The sequence below is a fragment of the Neophocaena asiaeorientalis genome, unplaced genomic scaffold (assembly GCF_003031525.2).
Source record: "Neophocaena asiaeorientalis asiaeorientalis breed wild unplaced genomic scaffold, Neophocaena_asiaeorientalis_V1.1 scaffold221, whole genome shotgun sequence".
Taxonomy (NCBI): Eukaryota; Metazoa; Chordata; class Mammalia; order Artiodactyla; family Phocoenidae; genus Neophocaena; species Neophocaena asiaeorientalis.
In genome coordinates this window covers 2080760-2096659 of record NW_020173766.1, presented here as the reverse complement: position 1 = coordinate 2096659, position 15900 = coordinate 2080760, and the positions used below count along the sequence as shown (strand labels likewise).

The following is a 15900-nucleotide window of genomic DNA, read 5'->3' as shown; positions in this document are numbered from 1 at the left end:
AGTGGCTCTTACGTGGGATGGGGTGGGGTGGGGTGGGGTGGGTTGGTGAGCAGCACAAAAGGGGCTCTGGTGTCTTTACCTCTTGTTCCAGCTGAAGCCACTGTGTCTCCGAGGCGGCTTTGTCAGGCCTCGATGTGATGTACATGTACAGCAGCAGCAGGAGGCAGCCTTCTGGAAAGGACACACCACCTCTCACTCAGGATCCGCCTTCTCACCCAGTGCCTGAGGTACAAGCTGCAGAAGCCCTCAGGAGGCCCTGGACCTGCCCCTGCCACCACCCTTCCCTCCAAGCTGCAGGAGTCCAGACGCGCGCCCCCGGCCTGCTTTACCCGGGTGGGAGCAGAGCTGAGGTGCAAGCTTCTCATGGTCCACCAGGAGGGACAGGAGCTCAATAGTCAGCAGCACACTAGGCAGGGGTGTCTCTGGGCGCAGGCACTGTGGCAGCACCCGGAACACGCACTGGAACCTGAAACACAGGGCCCCAGAGAGACGTGACACCTCCAACCCAACCCCATAACTCACCCTCACCTTTCACGATAGGCAACAGGAAATTGAAGAGGCCAGTAAAAAGGAGACTCGATTCAGACAGACCTGAGTTCAAATGCCACCCTACTTGCTGATACTTGTTTCAGGTGAACGAGTGGGTACTACCCTTCACTGTGGGACTGCTGTGAGGGACAGGGCCTGTCATCCCTTAGAGATGACAGGCCCTTACCTGGCACAGTGCCACCCAGCAAATACGAGGTGCCCCCCTGGACCTTGGGTGCCGGCCTCCGCACTGCTCTTGGGCTCCTTCCTGCCTCTGCTCCCAAACAGGGAGGCAGGTTCAACTTGAGTGTGAGAGAAACGTCCTGTGCCCACCACCAGAGGACTGGCCAGGCATCAGCAGCAACAATGTGGACTTGGCTATGGTTGGATCTTATGAGACCACTCGCTGGGCAAGGAAGACTTCATTTTCCCCACTTGTCGGGAAACACCAGCTCCTCTGCCGCCACGTATGAGAAGGTACACACTCAGGGTGTGCATGGTGAGGGGCTTGGGCACTCTCCCCCTGGTCTTGGGGGCAAAGGGATGGCGCATTCATTACCAAGAAACCGAGTCCAAAGACAAGCACTGCTTTTTGCTCAACCCACACAGCCTCGTGGGTGGGGGGAGGGGCAGTTCTGCGGGTATGTCCCTTTTCATGCACACGGCACCGAGGGTTAAGAATATTCCTTGTACACCATAAGGAAGCAAGGTCTTTTTGGGGCGAACTCATTTTAGAGCAAATCCTGTATGAGAGACAAGCTGAATGTTTCTAGTCACCAGGGAGTGTGGAACTTTGTGGGAAACTGGAATTTAACCGGTTACTACCTAATTTCATTATTAGGCCAGAAGTGGCCCCTGAAACTAAAAAAATCCATCTTTGTATACAACACAGTGGTTTCCAAATTATTTTTGACAGCATCAGAGCCACCTTTTTAAATGAAAAAATTTTTTTTTGGCACAGCCCCTAAATGCACAATAAATAAGTCATGCTGCCCTGGCTGAGCTGGGGATGAGAACTTTTTGTTCAAAAGCGCCTGCCATGCCAGTACCTGGGGAGCTACGCTGGACCTGCCCCTAAAACAGATGCAGTGGGAAGACAAGAGTCTGAGGGGATGATGTGCCCTCAAGCCTGGGTGGGCAGTGGTGCCTTTCATAGGAGATCACAGCCTGCCTGGCTGCTCACGTTGTATCGTATACTGCTATGGAGCCTTGGTAGCACCTGTCCCTGGCTTTTACTTCAAGGTGAACAAGAAGCTGTGTGGTAATGGGGTTCAGCCTGCAAGCATGAAGGAATTCAGAGAAGCACTGTGTGGGAGGTGGCATCAGACAGTGATCAAGAACAATGATTCAGGAGCCTAACTGGCTGATCTAGCATATTCCCTCTGGGGTTTCAGACAAGTTTCCCTACCTCAACATGGGGTTTATTCATTCAACAAACACTGAGTGCTCACAGTGAGCCAGGCTCTGCACTGGGCGTGAAGACAACAGGGCTCTGAGGGTGCCATCCAAGCTAGTGAACAGAAGGCATCTGTGTCTGGCCTGCAGCAAGCACCCATTAAATGGCTGTTTTTTGATGTTATTGTGGACAAGCTCAACAGGAATAGAATGATGATATATCTACCAAGAGAACTGCTAAAAATGTGGTTCCTGGAATTCATTCATTTAAAAAGTAAGAAACAGGGATGCAAAGATTTTTCAATATCCACATATCAATCAATGTGATACACCACATTAACAAACTGAAGAATAAAAACCATGTGATCATCTCAATAGATGCAGAAAAAGCTTTTGACAAAGTTCAACATCCATTTAAGAGAAAAACTCCAGAAAGTAGGCATAGAGGGGAACATACCTCAACATAATGAAGGCCATATATGAAAAACCCACAGCTAACATCATATTGGTAGGGACTTTCCTGGTGGTCCAGTGGTAAAGAATCCACCTTCCAAAGCAGGGGACGCAGGTTCGATCCCTGGTCGGGGAACTAAGATCCCATGTGCCTCGGGGCAACTAAGCTTGTGTGCCTCAGAGAGCCCACATGCTGCAAACTACAGAGCCCACACAGTCTGGAGCCTGCGCGCCACAACTACAGAGTCCACACACTCTGGACCCTGCACGCACAACTAGAGAAGAGAAAACCCACATGCCACAACTAGAGAGAAGTCCGCGTGCCACAATGAAGAGACCATGCGTTGCAACTAAAGATCTCGCATGCCTCAACGAAGATCTCACATACCACAACTAAGACCCAATGCAGCCCAAATAAATAAATAAATAAAATTAAAAAAAATCATACTCATTGGTGAAAAGCTGAAAGCATTTCCTCTAAGATCAGGAAGAAGACAAGGATGAGCACTCTCACCACTTTTATTCAACATAGTTTTGGAAGTCCTAACCACAGCAATCAGAAGAAAAAGAAATAAAAAGGAATCCAAATTGGCAAGGAAGAAATAAAACTGTCACTGTCTGCAGATGACATTATACTATACATAAATCCTACAGGTGCCACCAGAAAACTACTAGAGCTCATCAATGAATTTGGTAAAGTTGCAGGATACAAAATTAATATACGGAAATCTGTTGCATTTCTATACACTAGCAATGAGCTATCAGAAAGAGAAATTAAGGAAACAATCCCATTTACCATTGCATCAAAAAGAATAAAACACCTAAGAATAAACCTACCTAAGGAGGCAAAAGGCCTGTACTCCAAAAACTATAAGACACTGATGAAAGGAATTGAAGACATAAACGGCAAGATATACCCTGTTCTTGGATTGGAAGAATCAATACTGTCAAAATGCCTATACTACCCAAGGCAATCTACAGATTCAGTGCAATTGTTATCAAGTTACCAATGGCATTTTTCACAGAACCTAGAATAAAATTTTAAATTTATATGGAAACATGAAAGACCCTGAAACAGCCAAAATAATCTTGAAAAAGAAGAACAGAGCTGGAGGAATCATACTTCCTGACTTCAGACTATACTACAACGCTACAGTAGTCAAAACAGTATGGTACTGGTGCAAAAACAGACACATAGATCAACGGAACTGAATAGAGAGCCCAGAAATAAACCTACATACCTAAGGTCATTTAATCTGTAACAAAGGAGGCAAGACTATACAGTGGAGAAAAGACAGTCTCTTCAATAAGTGGTGCTGGGGAAACTGGACAGCTACTTGTAAGACAATGAAATTAGAACATTCTCTAACACCATATACAGAAATAAACTCAAAATGGATTAAAGACCTAAAGGGAAGACCAGCTACTATCAAACTCCTAAAGGAAAACATAGGCAGAACACTCTTTGACATAAATAGCAGCAAATTTTTTTTTTTGGACCCATCTCCTAAAGCAAAGGAAACAAAAGCAAAAATAAACAAATGGGACCTAATTAAATTGAAAACGTTTTGCACAACAAAGGAAACCATCGACAAAATGAAAACACAACCTGTTGAATGGGAGAAGATAACTGTAAGTGATATGACCGATAAGGGGTTAATATCCAACATATACAAACAGCTCACACAACTCAACATCAAACAAACAACCCAATCAAAAAACGGGCAGAACTGAAAAGACATTTTTCCAAAGAGGACATCCAGATGGCCAACAGGCACATGAAAAGATGCTCAATATCACTCATCATCAGGGAAATGCAAATCAAAACCACAATGAGATATCACCTCACACGAGTCAGAATGGCTATCATCAAAAAGAACACAACAAATGTGAAGAAAAGGGAACCATCCTACACTGTTGGCGGAATGTAAATTGGTGCAGCCACTGTGGAAAACAGTATAGGGGTTTCTCAAAAAATTAAAAGTAGAAGTACCACGTGACCCAGCAATTCCACTCCTGGGTATATATCTGAAAAAAACCAAAAACACTACTTTGAAAAGAAACATGCACCCCAATGTTCATAGCAGCGTCATCTACAATTGCCAAGGTATGGAAGCAACCTAAGTGTCCATCAACAGATGAATGGATAAAGAAGATGCGGTACACGTACACACACACACACACTGGAATACTACTCAGCCATAAAAAAGAACAAAATTTTGCCATTTGCAGCAACATGGATGGCCTTGGAGGGCATTATGCTAAGTGAAATAAGTCAGACAGAAAGGCAAATACTGTATGATATCATATGTGGAATCTAAAAAATACAGCAAACTAGTGAACAAAACAAAAAAGAAACAGGCTCACAGACACAGAAAACAAACTAGTGGTTACCAGTGGGGAGAGGGAAGGGAGGAAGGGCAATATAGGGGTAGGGGATTTTAAAAAAGCATTGTTATGGGATTATATGAAATTGTGTGTGAAACTTTTGGAAACTGTAAAGCACTACGGAATTTAAAAAAAATAAAAGGAAAGAGAAGACTCAATAATAAAAAAAGAAGCAATCAGCCACCATGAGCTGGGCCCCCCGCCAGGCACCTGGGTGGTGGTAACACACCTACCTTGCTGCTCACACTACTCTGCAGTACACTGTGTCTAGCTCTAAGCACCACCTTTAGGATGCACCAGACAAGCCAGAATATATTCATATGGAAACCAGGATCCAGAAGTGTTTTTAGCAAACAGGTATTCTGAGTTCAGAGACAAAAAGGCTTAAGAGACATCCAACAGAGGAACTGGCCTCTTGGTGGAATGCTGAGGGGGAGATGGGATTACAGGACGAGGGGATTGGCTGGGTGGTGTTTACCCTCCCAGTGTTGAGGGTCTGGAATCCCAAGCTAGGAATTTATGACAACAGTGTTCTGCAACAAACCTTAAGAAGAGCAAGTAACCTGTGGCTCATGCCAGTGGTGGACACCATGAAGATGGGCAAATGCCCAGCAAGGTCTGCTTGTAGCTGCAGACCCTCCACACACCCTCTGCTTCTTCAGGGAACCCCACCAAACGAAACTTCAATGTGGCTGTGAAATCTGGTCTTCACCTGATCCATGTCCCAGGTTCAAAGGCCTCTTGATTCAGCCTTTGTCTGTTTCGGGGGCAGGACACTCTTCCATAGTGACTAGCAGCCTTCTTTTATCACATGTGTCTTTTGCTTACCTACTATCCAGAGGCAGAACTAAGCCAAATAAACCACTTCCTTGGTTCTTCTAACTCCTGGCCCCACTTCCCATCACTTCAGAACTCTAGCTAAGAACCTAAACCAAGGCTTAGAGCTGAGCAGTATGGACGAGTCAAGATGGGAACAAGTACAGGGGCCACAGGACAGACCTCAAGAGGCCGGGTAAGACCCACAAGGAATCATGACTCCCATGCTGCGTTATACCTGGGCAGGAAATCAAAGGAAGCATTTTCAGCTAATTTCACCAAAACCTTAAGGCACTGGCTGAGGACACTGGCTTTAAGGTGACCTGTTGCTGCAGAAGAGAAAGCCAAAAGTTGAAGAAGCATCTTCAATAGTGGATGCTGGCCTTGGTCACCAGCAAGCCTCCCTGGGGCTGAGGTCACATCCCCACGACCATGTCCGTCAACCAGGCTCTGGTCTCCTTCCCTAGCAGCAGAATCGGCGCCTGCTCCTGATAGTAACAGGCAAATGACTGCTCCGCTGTGGCACACCAGGTGCTGAAGAACGCTTAGTGAAGCCACAGAGAAGCCTTCCAGGTTGCAAAGTGAGTCCTCGGGGCTGGCCTCTACCCCAGAGCTCACACAGGAGGGATGTGTCGGTGAGTCCGCAGGCGCTCCGCTTCTCTTGGCTGCTGCCAAATCCTGCAGAGCCTGGCAGTGTAAGCCGATAAAGAACTGTACCAGGGGGAGGAGGTGCACAGCTCCAGGAAGCTGGCAGAGTGGGAAGGCCCTTCCGCCTCCCTCTGCTGGGTCTCTGTCACAGGAGCCTTCATTCCTGGCCACCAGATTCAGTCCAGTAAGTGCCAGGTTCTGTGCTTCTCTCAGGGCCAAGAGGGGAAATGACCCATCACAAGAACCTGTGGTCCTCAGGCTTGAAATCCCAGTCAAGGTACTAGCAACAGACACAAAAGAAAACACACAAGTGTGAGAGGGAGATAAGGTCAAGGGACCCAAACAACCTGCCTGCTAAATTCTCTAGTTTTCCTGCCCAGAGCAGACCTCCTAGGCCGGTCAGGACCAGATAGGGACTTGCTTCCTGGAAACTTCTTCCAAACAAGCTTTTTAGGAGTCTTATGCTTACCTGCCAAGCCCGGGTAGCTGGAACAGGGTGCCGGTAGGAGCCTCAGAACAACTGCTCAGGAGGTGGCACAGACCTAGGGATGACCCTGGGATCAAAGGCTGCTTCAGGAGAAGGTTTATCAAAATGGAGCCTGCAGAAGACAAGGTGACTGTAGAAGGTTCTGACATTGAGAGTGCTTTTCTATGATGCCAACTATCCTCTAAACTGCCACTAAGTTCCCTTGAGACGCCTGTGGGTACTGAAGGCTCGGAGGCATACTTGCTCTTGGCCCCTTCCATTTTATAGTCTTCTGCTTAAGCCACAGACTACTACTCCCTTGGACCCTCTAAAGCACTGCCTGGGGTGCTGATTGAGCCCCGGACAGTTCCCTAGGCAATTCCACTGCAGCATCACAGAGGATGATCGGACCCAGGAAGGCCTCCTGCAGAAGGAGCAGGCATTCTGGTACCTTGAGTGTTTGATCTCTGCATCCAGCTGTCAATAAGCCTTTTCTGGGACTGTTCTTGCTTTATCGGGTCATCTCCCAGACTGTGGGTCTTATTCTCTGAATAACAGATAATATGTTAATCAAAACTGGAACACAAAAGCACAAGTGTATCAGAAACTCTTAAATGTAATGAGTTTAAAACATACATTGTTCTACTTCTTCAACTTTGGATCAAAACAAGAGCCAAAGCAACTCAAGAACCTTCACATCTTTGCCTTCCTCATATAAAACAGGAACTTGCATAAGGAAAGGAAAGGAAAAGAAAATTAAATTGTTTGCCCCACTTCAAAATCAGGCAGTAATATAAAAGCATTTTATATGATTCTTATTATGTGCCAGACACTGTTCTAAGAGCTTTATACAAGCTAGCTCTCTTGTTCCTCACAGCAACCCAACCAGGAGGTGTTATCATTGGCTCTGTTTTACACATGAGAAAACTGAGGCACAGAGGTTAAGGGACTTGCTCAAATCATACAAGTCAGTAAGCAAGGTCTCCCAAGTGTGACTGGGACTCTCAGCCAGGCTGGTGGGCTCCACTGCCTGCTCATAACACCACCCGATAACCTCTCCTGAAGTTGCTAAATATCAAAAATGTTAGTAGCTGTAGTTCTCAGGGGTGGCGTGATGCTAATGACTTGAAAGGGCTGATGGTAGGAGAAAGGCAATGTATCTGAATTGTAAGATAAACTGGCATAGCACAGGCTCAGAGTGAAAACCTACTAATGCTAGATTGTCTCTCTAGAAAGCAGTAGCGTTCCCTCAGTCTGGACTCAGCTGGGCGATGAAAGGAGCCCATGTTCCTGCATACTAGCTGTGTTTCTGGCATGGCAATGGATGCTGACTGGAGGTTTTAAAATATGCCTGTAAATTCTTTGACACACTTCTCCTCAAAGGGTGCAGCCTAGTTTTCTTCCCCTTGAACATGGCCCAGACTCAATGACTCACTTCTAACAAACAGAATGTGGCAGAAGTGATGCTATGTGACTTTTGAGGCTAGGCCATAAAAAGGATAGCTTCCACCTATCTCTCTGGGTTTGCTAGCTCTAGAGGAAGCCATCTACCAGGTTATGAGATCAGCCAAGTAGCCCTGTGGAAAGGCCCACATGTGGAAAGGAATTCCACTGCCAGACATGTGAGTGAGCCACCTTGAAATAGATCCTCCAGCCCCCTACAAGCCTTCAGTGCCCGCAGAGACAAACCATCCCCACTGTGCTGTCAGAACTGCAGACCCACAGAAATGAGGAGAAAATAAATACTCAAATGCTTCAAGTCTCACGTTTGAGTAGTCTGATATAGAGCAATAGATGATGGATAGACTGACTTACCCTCTTTGCCCATCAGGGACTTATATCCTGGATCGGTCTGGCAGGGGTGGGGAAGGGACATGTTAGCACTAAAAGACTCCTTTGTAGGGAAAGATGGTTTTCCAAGTTGTGGAGAACATGCTTCTGGCTTTATAACCACAGAAGGGCTTTTCCTAGGACTGGAAAAAGTTAACTATGAAAGCAAAGTAATGATTCTGCTAACACCATGTAAAATACCTGGTTATAAAACTTCTAACAAACTTTAAACTTTTCCTATCTAGGTGATTTGACCAAAAATTTTATCTATTACACGTTTGTTATTCTTTGTCAGGACAACAATGCAAAATTCAAGGCATTTTGATTCAAATTGTTGGAAAAAAAAATCTTTCATTTGCTTCCACCTTCTTCCAATCACCCAGAAGTATTGGCTATAACTCCATTACTATTTCCAGTTCCACCAAAACATCTTTTCAGTTTGCAACCTCTTTTTTTAAAATTGAAATATAGTTGCTATACAATGTTATATAAGTTATAAGCAAATGCTATAGTGATTCATAATTTTTTTTTTTTTGCGGTACGTGGGCCTCTCACTGTTGTGGCCTCTCCTGTTGCAGAGCACAGGCTCCGGATGCGCAGGCCCAGCGGCCATGGCTCACGGGCCCAGCCGCTCCGCGGCATGTGGGATCCTCCCAGACTGGGACACGAACCCGTGTCCCCTGCATCGGCAGGTGGACTCTCAAGCACTGTGCCACCAGGGAAGCCCTGATTCATAATTTTTAAAGGTTATACTCCATTTATAGTTATTATAAAATATTGGCTATATTCCCTTTGTTGTACAATATATCCTTGTAGTTTATTTTATACTTTAATAGTTTATACCTCTTACTCCCCTATCCCTCTATATTGCCTTTTTCCCATTTCCTCTCCCCCCTGGTAAGCACTAGTTTGGAACAACCTCTTTTATAATAGGGACTGAATGAAAAGATTTTCAGGAGAAAGAGGGTCTAGAAAAAGGTGTATTGTGTCTTGCAACTTGGAAACTGAGCCAGTGCCTTGGTGCCAGGGTCTTTATGTTAGAGAAGCAGTCTTAACCCTCTGATTGGATCAGACAATGCTGAGGCCCTCCTGTTGGTGTAAAGAGGTGAGGATGGACCCCCTCTGCTCTCCTGTCTTACCTGGGCTACGCAAGGCAAGAAAAGTTCAATTTCACACCCTGCCCATTATAAGCAAAAGCGGCAGAATGTTTAATACCAGAAAAAGACGACCTGACCCACACTGTTCAAATTTCAAGGCTGATCCTGACAGTGTGCCAGACTTCTTTGGCAGGCAGGTGACAGGATGGACCATTAACAAGCTGATCACATCTGCAGCAAAGGTGGGGACTGCTGGACAGCAAATGAGAAAAAATATTCCAAGCAGTTGCGACTGAAATACAGTTGGGGCAAAATCATTTATTTGAAACAAATTACATAAAAATGAAGACTGGTCCACTCCAAAAGTTTGGAGAGCATCTTTCCAGCCTCTTTTCATCCTGAGGAGTTGTGTTGTGTTTATAAAGTCTATAGGGAGGAAGCACTTCTAGAGTGCGGGGCCTTTATGCTATGATGCCCCAAACCATTCTAGTCTCATCCAAACCATCTTTGAGGCCTTCGGGAAAGAGCATCTATGCCCCAGTGGCAGAGTCTAAATGACCTTTGTTCAGGACTAGCCTGACATTGTTATTCAGACTTTTTACTAAACGATACAAAACTGTATTCTCCCTCTAGCACCATCATTACCTGACATGGGAAATGGAGGGAGCAGCTAGTTTATTAGCTCGTTCACTGCTTTGAAGCTTTGTCCTTAATTCATTCATCTCTGCATCTTTAAACTGGAGTTCAGACTGCAATGACTGGAGCTGGAAGGCAAAAGAAGCATACTTACAGAGGCCTCATCACATATACAGAAACAGCTCTGGGCTTCAAAATCTCAGGATAGTAAAGGAAAAACAAGTCTGCTGTGACATAAATGTCCTAAAATACCAAGCTTTCACCTTCTTCCTGAAAGATGACATGGTATGGTCCCAGTCGCTCCACGGCATGTGGGATCTTCCCGGACCGGGGCACGAACCTGTGTCCCCTGCATTGGCAGGCAGACTCTCAACCACTGCGCCACCAGGGAAGCCCTAGAAAGATATTTTGACCTGAACTATAGCTGGGTAGTTTGTGAGGGTTCAAATACCATTTACTCAGCCTCTCTGAACTCCAGCTTATATGTAACATAAACACCTGTCTTCCTGGTTGGGGGTATTAAGTAAGAATGGTGAATGTAAAATGCCCAGCGCAGAGCTTGACAAGTGCCATATCTCACGGTAACATGTAGACCTCTTAGTGAGTATGGTGGTACACAATCCAAGTCTTCCTGAAGGTCTGGGCTGAGTATTTAGAAGAGTTTTACCAAAACCTTGTACAGGGTGGGGAGACCTGCTGTTCTGGCCAGTGGTAACTGCTGCCATTCCCAGGCACAGCACCAGACACAAGGGCAGGACCATTTAAGCCTCACGACAGCCCTTCTGGTTATTTTCTGGAACAGATAAGGGAAATGAGTCATAGAGCATAAGTCGTCACCCTGAGGCCACTGCTTGAATATGATAAAGCCTGGATTCAAACTCTGGTTTGTCTGATTGCAAACCCATTGCTCTTCATCATGTATATGGAAAGGCAACTACTGCTGTTAGTCTTGAGCACAGGTCAGTGCTTCTTTAAAGACTGCCAAGTTTGCTGAATGAAGTAATGGCAGAATAAGGCCCACGTCCTTAAGTTTGAAGCCTTGGGAAGTGAAGGAAAGTGGTATATACTGGACACCCACTGTTTTTCTCCCCAGAACAGTATCTCCCTCCCTTAAGAAACATCATTTTCCTACCTTTGAATATGTGATTTGAATGGGAGCTATTATCTCGATTACAGTGCCTAGTTCAGAGGCAGGCACCTGACTCAGGTTAGACCAATTAGAGCCTTCCCCAGAATTTTAAAACTTGGAGATAAAGAACCCTAGGTCTTCAGTCTGCTCTGGAGCTATGAAATATGAGCCCAGGAGCCCCTGGAGAACACATCCTCTACCAGGAGCCTATCAATAGTACAGAGAATAAAGATGAGTCGTGGCAAATCTTGAGTCTTTTGAGGCCCCAGCACACCTGTTTTCCCAGACCTAGTTATGGAAGCCAATACGTTTTCTTTTGGCCTAAGCTAGGTCAACTGAGTTTCTGATCTGCCAAAAAACAAAAAAAACACACAACAAAAACCCCACTAATTTTAGCTGTTTCTGCAAAGTGTGAGCTAGTAACTTAGACTACCACAGCAAAGCAGAGTTTCTTCTAAGTCCTTTTCCAAACCTCAGAGCCTGGAGAAAAGTACATGCAATTAGTTGGTAGCGAAAGTATTTAAGACAAACAACTGTTGAAATCTTCCTGGAAGATCTATAAGCAACTTTAGTCATTGCTTCTAAAGGAACTCATTGAGCAGGCAAAGCTGATGTCCATACAAGCAAAACAAATGCTCTGGGTCACCTTTTTGGAGAATTCTTTTTCTTTGTCACTGAGTGCTTGAGTTTTCTCTTGCTCAAGAAGGAAATGTGATCTTCTCTGTTCCTCTAGAATGGATTCTGTCTGATGCAGTGAGTCCCGTAAAATTTTAATTTCTCCACTTTTAATGAGCACTTCTTCTTCCATTGCCTTCATCTGTAAATCCCAAATTGATGTTGTGAAAAGTTTGTAAGGGAAAATTATATATGTACATGTTTCAACATGTAGCTGGGGAGATGAAGAAACACATTTAAAACATGTCCAACAGACCAGAGTGCTCAAAATATATCTGTACCAATCAGACATCACCGTGATCTGCTAGGCCCATTCCTGGGACAGTGGATATTCAGCAAGATAGCTTAAGGACACACTTGTCACTTCTGCATGCAGATTCTATAGGCTCTAAGAGGTATTAAACAATCTGGGTCACACACTTCACAGAACTAAAATTCTACATTATGTTCTTGGTTTTTCTAGGGACCTATAGATAGTCATATGAAGAATGTTTGCTTTTTTGCAAAACTGCTAATGAAAATAGCAACCATTATGATGTTGTTTCTTATATAAGACATAGGCTATAAATTTATCTCAGTGCTACAACAGAAAGTTTGTATCTCTTTTTGTATATGGTTTACAGTGTTTCCTTTCTTGCCCTAGTTGTTAGGAATCTCAGGATTTAGTTTCAACCAAAATTTTCTGGCTTTCTTTCCCCCAATTCATGGGGATGAATCTGGACTCTTGTTTTAAAACTTTTATATATTTTATTGTATAATGCTTTATAACACATGCATAACCGAACGAAGTAACTACAAAAGCCACAAGTTAAATCACTTACCTTTTCTTTAAGCTCTTTGTACTGTGCCTGAAGTAACTCTAATTCAAAATTATCTTTAACTGGAACACTTTCTCTGTTTTTCCTTGCAGGATTTTTTGACATCCCATCTAATCTGGGGACCTTATGAACATCTGTAAAAAACAGTTCCCGTATACTTTTTAGGACCCAACATTTTCCCACTTTAGCCAGACAATGCTGAAAACAATCACTTTTGAAAGCAAATTAGAGAAAGATCTAGTAAGCACTACAGGTATTTTACAACATAAGAACATGAATCAATCCTCAGGAAATAACAGAACCTGCCACCCTCTCCCCATTCTGCACCCAGTTTTAAGAGTCTCATCTAAAGGCTGAAAGGTGCTGTGGGAATCTCACTGGTCAGAACTCAGTGATCTATTATTCAACGATATTTACTGAGCACCTAAAATATGCCAGGCTTTAGCCTCTAAAGAAAGGTACAATGGTGAGCAAAATGGATACACTCCTTACATTCATGGAGCTTACATGACACTCAAAAACACAAGAATAAATGTAAAATTTCAACTGTTATAAGAGCTGCAGAGAAGAGCAAATATAGAAAAGCCTATAATAGGGGCTTTGATCCAACGGGATGAATAAAAGGCTTCCCCAGGTAAGTGATGACTGAATGGAGAGCTGAAGAACAGGCAGGAACTAACCAGGTGAGTGGCGATGGGGAATAGATGGAAAGAACACTCAGTGTGTAAGAAACGGCAATGTGCAGTTTCTGTATTGTAAGGAAGCAGGGAGAATTCAAGGAATGAAGGAAGGTTAGTGTGGCTAGAACCCAAAGAAGGAGAGGGAAAGGGACAGGCCATGCTGGGCCTTGCTGGCCATGTTAAGGATTTTGATCTTTATACTAGAAGTAGTGTGAAGTCATTAAAGGCTTTCAGTAGGGATGTTCACGTGTATCTGTGTGTGACACAGAGATTCTAGTTTTGAAAAGATCACTCTGGCTGTGGTATAAACTCTGACTTGAGTCATAACCGGAAATGTGGGAACAATTTAGCAGACTATTGTCTGGAGAGGGGTGATGGTAACACAGATCAGGGAGATGGCAGAGATGATGCAGAGAGGATGGATTCCAGAGATGAATGAAGAAGGTAAAGTTACAGGATTTGGGAAGGAATCAGATCCATGGTCAAGGAAAGGGAGCTGTTGCCTGCCTTGTGCTACATGATGGAGAGTGGTGCTAGTCATTGCCATGCAGAACATTTGGTCATCAAATATTCTGAGTGTTTTCTGAATGCTTCGCCAGGCACCATGCTGGAGATGCTGGTGGATGACTGGGTTTCCAGGAAATGATTGTGTGGAATATAAGATGCATTTAAGACATCCAAGTAGAGATTTCTCTTCCTGGGAGCCCCACAAGACTTCACTAGAATGAGGGTAAGCTCCATGAAGGAGGGGGCTTTTGTCTTTTGTTTATTGCTAAGTGTCTGCAGCTCCTAGTGTTTGGGCACCTAAGTATGATTTATTGGTTGTATAAAAGAATGAGTCTCTTTTATCTCTTGCCTCTGCCAGGCCCCTCTTACGTTCATGCGGCCCAAGGGAAAAGGTGGTCTTCATTAGATCTAAAGCCTCCCAAACCTGTCATAATGATGGGCCCCCACGTGTAGGTAGTGATGATTCTGCTGGTGGTGGTAGTCGTGTTGCAAGGATCTCTGTTAAGAACTAAGAACCTTAGTAGTCCAAAGTATAGAAACTAAAGTAAAATGTTAAACTAGCTTTCGGTATTCCAAATCGGCTGTTTGACACTCCTGATACATTTCTCCCCCAAATCAAAGGACCTTTTGGGACACGCCGCTGCTTAAATCAAACTGTTCCTATATTTTTAAAAGGTGAAGTGGCAGTGTGAGTTCAAGACACCGGAACAGCGGTCGTGGGGTTCTTAAGCCACAGCCATCAAGTGGGTCTAGCGAGGTCTGCACCACCCTCGGGGAAAAGGCGCACTCACTGGACACGTCCGGAGCCGCGTTCGGGCACTGGCTCAGGGCCTGTGACGCGAGGGTGTCGAGCTCCTCCAGGTCGTCGGCGGTGAAATCCCCGTGCGCGCCGAATGGGTCTTCTGGGTCTGGGGGGGCGGCCGCGAGGAAACCCCGGGCCCGCTTGCTCGGAGGGTGCTGGGTGCTGGACGGCGGGCCAGGACTGGGTGCCGGGGGCCCGCTCCGCCTCCTGCTGCCTGGCGCGGGGATTCCAGCCATGCCTGCCGCCAGCCGGTATCCGAAGGCACCGAGTCCGGCCTGTAACCTCGAGGCCGGAGGGCTGGACCAACCGATCGCGCGCTGCCGCTCGCCTCAGCCGCTGGGGCCGCGCCCCCTAGCCAACAGGCCAATCACCTTCCAGTCGGTGGGCGCGGATGAATGACGTAATCAGACCGCGCCGCGGTGCTCAACGGGGTACCTGCGGAGCTCGGTCGCTCCCAGCCCGTCTGGGCATCACCCCGCCTGGCGCTTTCGTACCGACGGCTGGGACCCCAGTAGGTGGGTGGTCTAAGAGGAGAGAACCAAGTTACCTGGGCTAACTCACCAGCCCCACGGCGCAGGTGGCTCTACGCCCGCTCTCTGGCATCACTTAGGGTACACAGCTGGGCTTGGAGGAGTTCGCCCTGATTTTCACAAGTGCACATGTGAATCGAGTCAGGGAGCATTCAGGGGTTTGGTCTTTGTGAGCTCGCTGTTCTCCAGCTAGACCCACTTCTCATATACCCCAAGGCTCTCTTGGGGAGGAGTCTGGGAGAGTGGGACTGGGCGGAAGTTATGACTAGAGCTGTTGTGAGCACACATCTTTGAGAACAGTAAATGCTTTGGATGTGTACCTTTGAGGTAGGTCTGGAGAAAGAAAGGTCTGAGAAGGGGTGATCCTGAGAATGGTGTGCCTGTGTTGGAGGGGGTGGGAACTAACTGCTCAGGCTGTTAATATTCATTCATTTCTCTGAGAGCTCTTGAGTGTTTTTGGCCCAAGCGACGGTCATAGGTTAGAAATGAATGAAACTCAGGA

The 15900-nt window shown here is 45.7% G+C and overlaps 1 protein-coding gene across 4 annotated transcripts in view; it reads right to left on the bottom strand.

The window, feature by feature from the left end:
• The window catches only part of ATRIP (ATR interacting protein), a 16893-nt gene extending 1728 nt beyond the window's left edge, over positions 1–15165 (bottom strand). For 3 of the 4 annotated variants that reach the window (XR_003003972.1, XM_024751378.1, XM_024751380.1), the window contains exons 1-10: positions 14858–15165; positions 12883–13013; positions 12033–12203; positions 10267–10385; positions 8510–8667; positions 7146–7241; positions 6698–6827; positions 5819–6508; positions 330–466; positions 80–171 (exon numbers count right to left, since the gene is read on the bottom strand). Coding sequence is in view for 3 of the 4 variants with exons in the window: in XM_024751378.1 (XP_024607146.1) it covers positions 80–171; positions 330–466; positions 5819–6508; positions 6698–6827; positions 7146–7241; positions 8510–8667; positions 10267–10385; positions 12033–12203; positions 12883–13013; positions 14858–15104 (1971 nt within the window). In the remaining variant the exon portion in view is untranslated. The remainder of the gene's footprint in view (positions 1–79; positions 172–329; positions 467–5818; positions 6509–6697; positions 6828–7145; positions 7242–8509; positions 8668–10266; positions 10386–12032; positions 12204–12882; positions 13014–14857) is intronic. The other variant, XM_024751379.1, reaches the window with a different exon arrangement.
• Positions 15166–15900: the final 735 nt, after the last annotated feature.